Source organism: Nelusetta ayraudi, unplaced genomic scaffold, assembly GCF_046127955.1.
Source record: "Nelusetta ayraudi isolate G7.1 ecotype Tasmania unplaced genomic scaffold, CSIRO-AGI_Nayr_v1 ptg000042l, whole genome shotgun sequence".
Lineage (NCBI taxonomy): Eukaryota > Metazoa > Chordata > Actinopteri > Tetraodontiformes > Monacanthidae > Nelusetta > Nelusetta ayraudi.
Window position 1 is genome coordinate 14719753 of NW_027466092.1, and position 10778 is coordinate 14730530.

Below are 10778 nucleotides of genomic sequence, written 5' to 3' on the forward strand. Positions count from 1 at the left end.
CCTTTTAAAAAGTCTCCTTTGATATGTGTTCTGTCCAGATAATGTTTAATTGAATTTCATTTACCAATTTTATTAAGGTCGGAGGAACACATGATTAACGTTTGGGTGATGACATCAGGAGGTCATTGGTATGTTCAGTCTTAATATTCAGTGTTAATATCCGAATCCTTTTTTTTTTTTTTTTTATAATATAATCATTTTTAATGCTCTGGTTTCACCGCAAATTTAACACAAAAGTACTTTGATGCTAGCGTCGTGGCTAATGAAAGCTAACTCAAGGCTAGCTGTTATATCGCCCTCTGGTGGCTCACTGTTTGCTAAGCAGATAGACTGTGACTGCTCGGATTACGTATCCGTGCTCTACTTTGTGCTTATGCGGAGAGAGCGGACCGGTGGGCGGTGAGTGTGTCACTCCGCTGCGCCCCCCTGTTCACGCCTGCAGAGAGCAGCAGATGCCGCCCGCCGCTGCGGAGCGGCGACTTTAAGTCAATCCGGGCATCTCGTCCAAGTCTGCGTATGACATCATTGATATTGTCAATGGCAAACTGAGCGAGAGAGAGGGCTGGTTGGGCGGGTAGGGGGGCGTGTGAGCAGGGAGACGAAGAAGGAGCTCACTGTCTGGATTCCGCGGGGTTTGGTTCTTCTTCTTCCCCCAGAAGAAAGCGTCGTTACGGGGAGAATCTTCCACACTGCCCCGGGCTCGGCTCGGCCCTGTCGGCGGTACAGGGTTTTTTTTGTTACTGGGTTGTTGTTGTTTTTTTGTTTTTTTAGGGCGGGTGGTCCAGCTGGCTTTTTGGGGGAAGGGATGGGGGTCTTGGCCCTTCCGGGTCCGAGGTTATGAGCCGTCCTAAGCCGCGTCCAAGCGTTGCTGTCCGGGGTCCAGAGTCCTGAGTTGGTGGGCGAGAAGAAGAGAGAAGCCCGGAGGAGGAGGTGGGTAGTTTGAGGGGCGTTTGTCGACGGGGGAGGTGTGTGTGTGTGTGTGTGTGTGTGTGTGTGTGTGTGTGTGTGTGTGTGTGTGTGTGTGTGTGTGTGTGTGTCGGGGGTGGGCTCAGGTGACTGAAATCCAGTCCACACGGCGTCACGTCGCGGAACGCCGCTGGCCGAGGCTCCTACCTGCTGCTGGCCTGGCGGAGGGCGCGGCTATGGGGGTTGGCAGCACGTTCGATCCTCAGTGAGTGACGACCAGCGTGTTGCCTTGCTCGCTTTATCCTCCCTCTTCTCCCGAGCTATCTCTGATCACTTGGAGTATTGTTTTTGTTTTTGGTTGTTGTTTTGGGGTTGCGGGGGGTTTATTTTCGTCATTTTTGCGGCACTTTGCAGCATCGGCGAGCCGTAGTTTTGCAAGCCCAGCCGCAGGAGCAGCTGTCTTGATGCTGTGAGGAGACATGGGAGGTGCGGGGAGACCTCATGGAGCAGGGTTGGTGCGGCAGTGGCGCTGCTTTGCCTTGTTTGACCCAGTGCAATGGATGTAGGGTGGTTTTTGTTTGGCGCAGGGCTAGAATGAACTTGTGCAAAGCCATTTTTTTGGCGCCTGGCGGGGCTCAGCCTTACCTGCTGCACCCCCCGTTCTTTTAAAGCCTATATTCCACGGGCGCTTTGACGGGCGTGATGGGTGAGGCGAACGTGACTCATTCCAGTGTTGTCATCGCGGCTGGTGCTCGAGAATCGGGACTTGGTGCAAATCTGCAGACTGCTTTGACGGTGTTTTTTTTTTTTTTTGTTTTTTTTTGAAGCGGTTGCGTTCGCAGCTCTGAATAAATCATGTTGTAACTGCACGCCGGCTTCCTCCTGCCTCCCCATGCATGCGCCTTGCAAAGACCCGACTGTCCTACATGGTTGTCCTCCTCAGACACCTCATCAGGTTCTGTCCCCTGAAGGTGGCACAGCCACAGTGGCTGCACTCCGCTTTGCATAGCGGAACATGTTCTGCTCACACAGACACGAGACGTGGCTGAAAAATGAGCAATGTATTTTTATTTATTTTTTACCCACTTTCCAGGGACCTCGACTCAGGCACCATTACATCACTGCTGTTGTGGTTCAGTCGTTTGTCATTTAGTTACAAGTCTGCAGCTTTGCACCACCACTGTCTTTTTTATTCTATTGATTATCAGTGATTGATGAGGTGTGTGTGTGTGTGTGTGTGTGTGTGTGTGTGTGTGTGTGTGTGTGTGTGTGTGTGTGTGTGTGTGTTGTGCAGTGAGTGTAGAAACTCAGGAGCCATGGAGCTGAGAGTTGGGAACAAGTATCGCCTCGGGAGGAAGATCGGCAGCGGTTCCTTTGGAGATATTTACCTTGGTGAGATTTCTTTTTTATTTTGAATTGTGTTAATTCATTACCAGGCTGTACAGTTAATATCTCTCTCTTTTATTTTGGCACTTAGGTTCTAACATTGCCACAGGAGAGGAAGTAGCCATCAAACTAGAATGTGTAAAGACCAAACATCCTCAGCTCCACATCGAGAGCAAATTCTACAAGATGATGCAGGGAGGAGGTAGGAAGCACAACAACACGTTTCAGAGTTTATGAACATGGGTGAAAACTGGAGGGCCGCTGCGGGGGCTGTGAGCTTCTAAAGAGCGCTGGAGGGTGAATGATTACAGCTTTGTTTTTACAGGGACATGGCAAAATGCATTCAGGATCAATCAGGGATGCAAGGCGCATTTTTGACTTGATTGATCTTGTAGTATGAATTCCACATGTGATGCAGGCCAATGGGAAAAACAAAATTTGTGAAGCTGTTTTAGAAAATTACTTATTTGAAAGAACAAACAAATCAAGTCTGTCATGAATACATTTTTTTTTTTACAGTCATCAATACTCTGTGGCCATATCGCACCACAGTGAATCCAAAGTAGCCCAGAGCAGACATCGGCATGGGGTTTTCATGACAAGTCATCATAATAAGTTGTCATGTTATTTGACAACGTAAAAAAAAAAAAAGATGCAATCTCTGCGATTGGAAGTGTGTATATATTAACATATGGAAACATAGATTGCAAACTAGCAATAGACCACAGGACTGTGAGACTTCAATAACTGATGATAAAAGATAACAATAAGATAAGAGAGTGAATAAAATGATCAAATTATTCTCTAAATTATAAATTAGACTTATGTTTTATCTTTTGTCAAATACATGTATTCATGTTCATATTTATATGTTATGTTTTATATATTTATATTTATATCCTCCTCTGTATCCTCAGTGGGAATCCCATCCATTAAGTGGTGTGGGGCCGAGGGCGACTACAATGTGATGGTGATGGAGCTGCTGGGCCCCAGTCTGGAGGACCTCTTCAACTTCTGCTCTCGCAAGTTCAGCCTGAAGACAGTCCTGCTGCTGGCCGATCAGATGGTGCGGCTTTACTCAATCCAGCCCCAAGGGGGGCCGGGGTGGGGTGAGGGGGTGCTTCTCCAGAGAAAAACTAATTAGTCTTACATAAAGAGCTTACCTCTTTGAGCGGACTGTTTTGGTTTGTCCATGATGCGGTGAATTGACCTCAGGTTCAGGAGTCACAGTGATTTGAGTGAATAATGGCACGAGGCTTTCTTCTGGCCTGGAACTAAAAGGATCAATTGGAGACTAAATTCTCAATTAAATTCCATAGCCTTAGTTTCTGTGTGGATACAGAGGTCATCTCCTCACTATCTGCCGTTAAGGTTCTCCTTAGAAACCCGCTTGAGTTCAGGTCAGGAACATAGAGGCAACATAAAAGACCAGATCCATTTCACAAGATCAGCCACGGTGATTGTCAAAGTCCCACATCTGGAAGGTTTGTTTTCGGCTTCCTGCATGGTAAAATTCACTCTACCTGTGTTTTCTGAAGATAACATGTCTCCAGTCTGTCAGTGAACTCTCCAGGGGAGAGAAGAGTCAATCCTTTTCTTTTGTTTTTCTCGCTCCACTGCTCAGAAAGTGTGTGTTGAAAGATGCAGTTCTGGAATTCAGCCCCCTTTGATGTCACAGAGGGCACTGATCCATCAGTGATGGCTCTCACAGGTCAAAGACGCCGCCTCCAGTCATGTGTTTGTTCCACCCTCTGAGGCTTTCTTGGTTTGTCCACTTCCAAACAGGAAGTTACCTCAAAAAATTACAACAAAGCCTTTTTTTTTTTGTTGCAGGGAGTTAATACAGACTTAATTTACGAGGCTGCAAACAGAGGGTTAAATCTGTAGTTCTCAGGAGATCTATAGAAGTTTTGGATAATTAATTAACTGCGCCACTGAGGTCTACATAAAAAAATACAAGTCTGAAAAATGTGTAGTATAAAGAAACTGTAAATATAAAAGAGCGTGTTGTTGTTGCATCTTACTTCTGTGTTTCCATGTGTTGAACCTTTTAGTTCTCCTGTTTCTCTGTGCCTCAGATCAGCAGGATCGAATACATCCACTCCAAGAACTTCATCCACAGAGACGTGAAGCCCGACAACTTCCTGATGGGACTGGGCAAGAAGGGCAACCTGGTCTACATCATCGACTTTGGCCTGGCCAAGAAGTACCGTGACGCCCGAACGCACCAGCACATCCCCTACCGCGAGAACAAGAACCTCACAGGCACCGCTCGCTACGCCTCCATCAACACCCATCTGGGCATCGGTGAGGCCGTGCAGCTCACCCGAGTGTGGCCTTGTAGATGACCAAATAGACTCCTGATCCCCGCCGTGCTCTCGCCGCCTCGGCGTATTTCCTTTTCTGCTTCTTGCGTGTAATTTTTATTTTCATCTGTTTATGACCCCCACAGAGCAGTCGAGGCGAGATGACCTGGAGTCCCTCGGCTACGTCCTCATGTACTTTAACCTGGGCTCTCTGCCCTGGCAGGGCCTCAAGGCTGCCACCAAGAGGCAGAAGTATGAAAGAATCAGCGAGAAGAAAATGTCCACCCCCATCGAAGTGCTGTGCAAAGGCTACCCATGTAAGTCAGTCTGCACTCATTTTGTGCTTTTGTGGATGATTTTTTTCATTTTTTTTTCTACATGATGTCTTTCTTCTTTTGGTTGCTAAAAACTGAGCTGTTGGAAAAATCCTTCCAGGGATTTTAAGAAAACACTGCTTTACTGTTTGAGTGTGTGCAGTTTGTAGAGGAAATTGGTGTTTTTTTATGGGGTGGGTAGTCTCCTGCTACATTAGCTCACAGAGGCCTTTTGAAGAGTTGAAGGGTGGAACACTGTTACTCAGAATTTATTTGTGGTTAAGGTTTGGGTAAATTGATTCTACACAGGACACAATTACCAGGTTGACCAAGATCACAAAACATGAACAATTTGAAATGAATGACTTACTGATTCCCCAACCTACTTACACCATTAATGGAACCTACAGTAAGGTTTTTAACATTTTAGAATACAATCCATTAATGTTTCAATATATGCTATACAGGCAGACAAATAATATAAGAATTAAATAATAATAAATTAGATTAACATTAACAAATACATCATACATTTGTTTGAATGTTCTTCAGGTCTAATGTAGTTAAACTGAAATCTTTTCAAATATTTGAACTTTTTTGGGGGAAATGAAGATAGTGAGAACTAATGGGTGGAGTTATTATGACTTTGGTGTGATTTGAGTTTTGAGTGACAAGCTGTGCAGCTCAGTGGGATTTTAACTGCCACCGGCTCTCGAACACTCTCAGTGTTCACAAAGTTGAACCTGGTTGTCAGTCCATTCCTCCTTTTCCTCTTGATGTGCCTGCACTGATTGTCTCTTGGGGTTCTGCTTGGCAAACGTGTCATTAAGCTTCGGAGATGACAGCGCCACCTCTTGCTGTGGCATGTGCCTCACATCTCTTGACAAGTTCATTCGCAGTTGAGATGATTTCAGGGTACAGTCAGTGTTTATGGGGAACCTTTTTGACTGGAAGTTGAAGAAAATGTCTTCTGTAAGCCTCTATACGTGGGTGTGTGTCTCTGTGTGTGTGACAAGGCTTTAGTCGCATTTTGTCAAGTCCAGACCGTCTTTGTAACATCCACATGTCGTCTCCTCTTGGGTTTTGGCAGCCGAGTTCTCCACCTACCTGAATCTGTGTCGCTCGCTGCGCTTCGACGACAAGCCAGACTACTCCTATCTCAGGCAGCTCTTCAGGAATCTTTTCCACCGACAGGGTTTCTCCTACGACTACGTCTTCGACTGGAACATGCTGAAGTTTGTGAGTCACCGCCTCCAGGTCTTTTACACCTGCCGCTGTTGCTTTACAAATGCTAGTTCCTGTTTTCCGGTTTTAAAGCTGTATTTCACTGCTTCCCCCCTCCCCCCCCCACACACGCCATTGGGCATCGTTTCCACCCGCTGTCTGATTCACATCTGTGCCGTTCCTCTGCTCCGTAGGGCGCGAGCAGGACGACGGAGGACGGAGAGAGGGAGAGGAGGGACGGGAAGGACGGCGAGGAGCGAGCAGGAGGAGGCCAGAGAGGCGGCGGAGGACGAGCTCTGCCACCTGGCCAGAACCCTTCAGCAGCCAACAGAGCAAGGAACGAGGGGGATGCTGCGCCGTCCAACCCGGCCACACGTGGGATCCAACAGTCAGGTCAGTAGTTTTAAAACATCCCTATGTGTGAAATTCCCTCAATTCATTCTTCAGCCTGTCAGCGTGTGTTCTAACGGTCCAGTGTGTAATATTTGGCTGGATTTATGATTTTTATATTGGTCAAAGCTTAATATACTGCCCATAAATACATGAATAAAAGTGTAGGACGGGTGACTGACGGTGTTTCAAACAACAGTGGGAAGGTACGGCCTAGCACGCTAGTGTGACTTTTATTTGAGTATATTTTACACCAGTTTCTACAAGAAACTTTCTAGTCAGCCGTCCTCGGTCTACCTGTGTGTCTCTCCATTGAGCTCTTCCGCTACGAGCGCCCCCTGCAGGTTTGGAGCACATCTGTTGTAGTGACTGGTTTATGCAGCGTTTTTTTTGTTTGCATGTGTTTTCTTGTTTTGCGTCTGTTATGTTTTGCTTCGCTTCTCCGTTTTCAGCGCATTTGATGATTAAGTCCATGTTTTTATGTTTTTTTTTTCGTTTGCAGCACGATCCCCTTTTTGTATCTTGTTTAGACTTGTGTTTGTATTTGTGAATTTGCATCGTTTCCATGCCTGCAGCTGTTTTTGCCAACTAAGCGCATTAGACTTTTGTATTGTGTTTGGTCCTTGTCGGCCACCGTAGTCTTGCTCCCGGTTAGCTGCCAGGAAGCCTGGTTTTGAAGTATCCAAGTTGAGGTGCGCAGCCACTGGAGTTCCCTGGCAAGCTCAGGAGGGGGAGGGAGAGTGAAAGTGCTGCAATCTAAAATGGAACCACTTGATGTCGCTCTTTCTTTTTCAACATCTCCAAATATTACATACTTAACCTTTAACACTCTGGTGACCCTTGTGATATCACAAAGGGCACAGACACATCTCCCAGGTTAGTGACAACACCCCTAGACATCTGTTCTGCACCGTCTTTTTGTCCCCATCAAAAGACACATAGAAGGTCGAGCATAGCACAGATCTTAGCGGGAATAGTGTTTGTGTGGGAGGCTGTAACCAAAGGGCTAAATATGCTCTTTTAGTTGTGAACTCTTTGATGTAACACTGCCTTTGATTCAGCTCATCCGGAATGTCGGAGGAACAGAAAGGATCTAAAAAAATGACAGTTGCTGTTTGCTTCTAAACGTGCAGGGAACCGCTCTCCTCAGGCGGGAAGAGCAGAGCGAGCCGAGCGGGAGAGGAAGGTGGCCATGAGGCTTCACCGTGGAGCCCCTGCCAACGTCTCCTCCTCGGACCTCACGGCACGCCTCGACCAGTCGCGCATCACTGCGTCGCAGGTGCGGAGAGCCACACACACACACACACACACACACACACACACACACACACACACACACACACACAGGAGCGTCTCCCAGGCACAGCGTTCTGTAGATGCCTTTGCTTTTATTGAAATGATGCTTTTTAGATGCACTTTCTTATGAGCAGACAAAATATAAATGAAACTTAAAGGTCAAAAGTAGTTACTGTACGCACAATGTGATAAGATTAACAGATGTTACAGTGGCCTTATCTTCAACTACTGCTGTAGATCTCGACAAATTATTTGGAGCTGTTTTTATGCCTTTCATTTATTTGTACTTTGTGTAGTGACATGTAAAATTGAGCCAATGGGCAACACATACACAATACTGTCATGTTGTTAAGATGTTTCATGTTAGCTTCACACGTCATCATTGGCACAGCTTTGACAGATGTTATTTCAGATTATAAATACATGTGTCATAATTGCACTCCTAGATATCGTGTTTTCTAACAGTGAAAATGTGAATTGAACAGAAAAAGGTGGATGAATTCTCATTCCATAGCCTGATTCTTGGCTATGTTTGCCTTTGAAATTCCTTCTTCATGACTTCATCCTGGAAATATTAATGTTCAAAAAATATTTGAGCATTGCCACCACTCAGTTACTGCGACCCGTGTAATAATGAGAAGGGGAGAGTTTTTTGCTGTTGTTGTTGCTGGTGGCACAAGACACTCCAAATATTATTATTACTAATAATATTAAGGAAATAATTCGTTATGAATCACATGATTCAGGTTTGGCAGTTTGATCAAGTGGATGACCCTTATTCAAGACAATGTGTTATTATGATGTTTATATATTATATCTATTATTGTGCTCCTGTCTGGCTGAACGGCTGCAGGGCCACACTGCTGGGAAAGCTTTGGGTTTCCAAGGGCTCGCATGTTAAAACACATTATTCAAGTTGCCATCTTCTGCCTTTGATTTTCTTCAGGCTTCTCATCTCTCCCCCTGTGCTTAGGTCAGCGTGCCGTTTGAACACCTGGCCAAGTGATCGACATTCGACTGGCCCACAGGTCAGTGGCAGGTATGGACGTGTCATACACACACATGGAAACAAGTCCTTAAGGTGCCTTTTAATAGTAGAAACTTTGAAAAGATAAAATAATGTGCTTGGTTTACCATAAATGTGAGATTTTTAAGAAGTTATTTTTCTCCAATAATTGTATTGTCTTATGAACATCCACTTACTTTTGCGATGCTTTCCAAAACACAGCAGCCACAATCTTTGCGTGTATATTGTGCATGTGTGTAGTCAAACACATTTATTTTCAGCATTCTAATCGTAAAGTGGCATGACCGGTGTCTCTTGTTTTCTCTCTCTCACGGTTCAGCAGCTGCAGGGCGTCAAGCACCCCTCACTTTTCAAAAGGATGAATGAGAAGATGAATGAGTGGAGGAGGGCTGAGGAGGGCACGGAGCAGCCGCTGAGAGAGTAGGACGAAGGCCACGGCAGTGTGTCAGTGTGCTGTCTGTGTGAACACACGCGACCCGCAGCGGCTGTAAGGGAAAACTTTCATCATAAAGTAACGAAACAAACTGACTCCCGGCTGGAGCCACTTGGTTACTGCTTTATCCAGGGGTCCAGGCGTAACAGCAAAGGTGTGGGGGAGGTGGGCTCCAACCCTTCTTTACTCGTTCAGCTGCCCGTCAACTCAGAGGCTCAACTTGCAAAAACAAAACAGACTTAAAAAAAAAAAGAAAAAAAGAAAAGCATTAACAAAAGAATCAAACTGCACAAAACGGACTAAATCTCATTTATTCTGTGGTTTACACCTGCAATTAAAGAGAGAAAAAAACTGCTAGTGCTGAAAGCCAACAGCTGCTGCTTATGGTGATTTCCATTCTAAATAATCTAGTAAACACTTGCAGAGGCAAACAAATGTATTCAGGCCCTTGATATGTACATATGTATCTGCCTGGAACTGTGTATCTCAACTGATGAATGGTTGACGACAGAGAAAAGGCGATTGGCAAATGAATGTGAGACTTGTGAGTCGGAGTGAGGCAGCTTTTGTCGATAAATGTCTGTGTCTTTCTGTGTGTTATCGTCACAAAAGGTTATTTTACCTTCAGCTTTGCATTAGAGCGCCCAGCAGACTGCGGGCCTGACAGGAGACTTTAAGTGTGCAGCCTCCTCTGCTGCACACTTGCTCTCACCGACTGCAGGGGAAGATGGAGGCGCTCTTGAGAATTAGTTAGAGGACAGGATAAACGGAAAGCCATGTTGATTGTGTGATAGGATCGGATTTAAAAGCTTTAGTGCAGCTTCTAACTCCAGGTGTGAAAAAACTGAAACTTGTGGGATCTTGTTGGTCGACAAGCCTGGAGTCACACTTGTATTTCTCAGTTCCTTTTGCTTTTTTTTCTCCATGTAATCATTCATGTAAAATCTGTAGATAAGGAGAGACATACGGATTGTTTAAAATATTGGGAGATAGAGAGAAGTGTACAACTGATAGCTCACTGACAGCCCTGGGGAAGGAAACAAATGAAGCTTTCTTCTTTTTAACCAATAGCCTTTGGAGTCGGCCAGATGTGCACGTCTTTGCTTTGTGTTGTGGCAGGCAATGACAGACAGGTTGTTAATATTTGAAGCTTTGACCCCCGGGCTTGTCACGACACTGGGATGATGACAGTGGAATGAAACGTCTGATGTCCTGTACATTTCTCCACCATGCTTCTCTTTATTACTGATATTTGTGTATATTTTCTGAGTCAATTAAAATATATGCAGCCTACATGCTGAGTTGTGTGAGTGATTTATTTCTTCAAGGAAAATACATCATTTTCTATTATTGTAAGTATACCAGCTCCCACCCAATAGCTCTGACTCCACTCGCATGAACTGAAGATGATTTGTGACACATCACTACTGTAGACAGTTGTGTCCTTACACTGTTTTGGTTATCTAGTGTGGCTGTACTAGCAATAGTATGGCAAC

The 10778-nt window shown here is 45.3% G+C and overlaps 1 protein-coding gene across 9 annotated transcripts; it reads left to right on the top strand.

Annotated features, from left to right (window-relative positions):
* The first annotated feature begins 376 nt into the window (after positions 1-376).
* On the top strand, positions 377-10575 carry csnk1e (casein kinase 1, epsilon). Of its 9 annotated transcripts, none has more exons than XR_012927750.1 (11): positions 377-399; positions 2201-2298; positions 2384-2494; positions 3210-3358; positions 4371-4599; positions 4745-4915; positions 6003-6151; positions 6331-6529; positions 7660-7805; positions 8769-8861; positions 9169-10575. XR_012927750.1 is itself a non-coding variant. In XM_076034740.1 (11 exons), exons 2-10 carry the CDS (start codon positions 2223-2225, stop codon positions 8826-8828), a joined length of 1263 nt encoding a protein of 420 aa, XP_075890855.1. In that variant the 5' UTR covers positions 377-399; positions 2201-2222; the 3' UTR covers positions 8829-8861; positions 9172-10575. The 9 variants fall into 9 exon arrangements, 7 of the variants coding, with proteins under 7 accessions (XP_075890855.1, XP_075890856.1, XP_075890857.1 ...); XR_012927751.1 differs by having other exon boundaries at positions 8769-8850; XM_076034740.1 differs by having other exon boundaries at positions 8796-8861; positions 9172-10575.
* Positions 10576-10778: the final 203 nt, after the last annotated feature.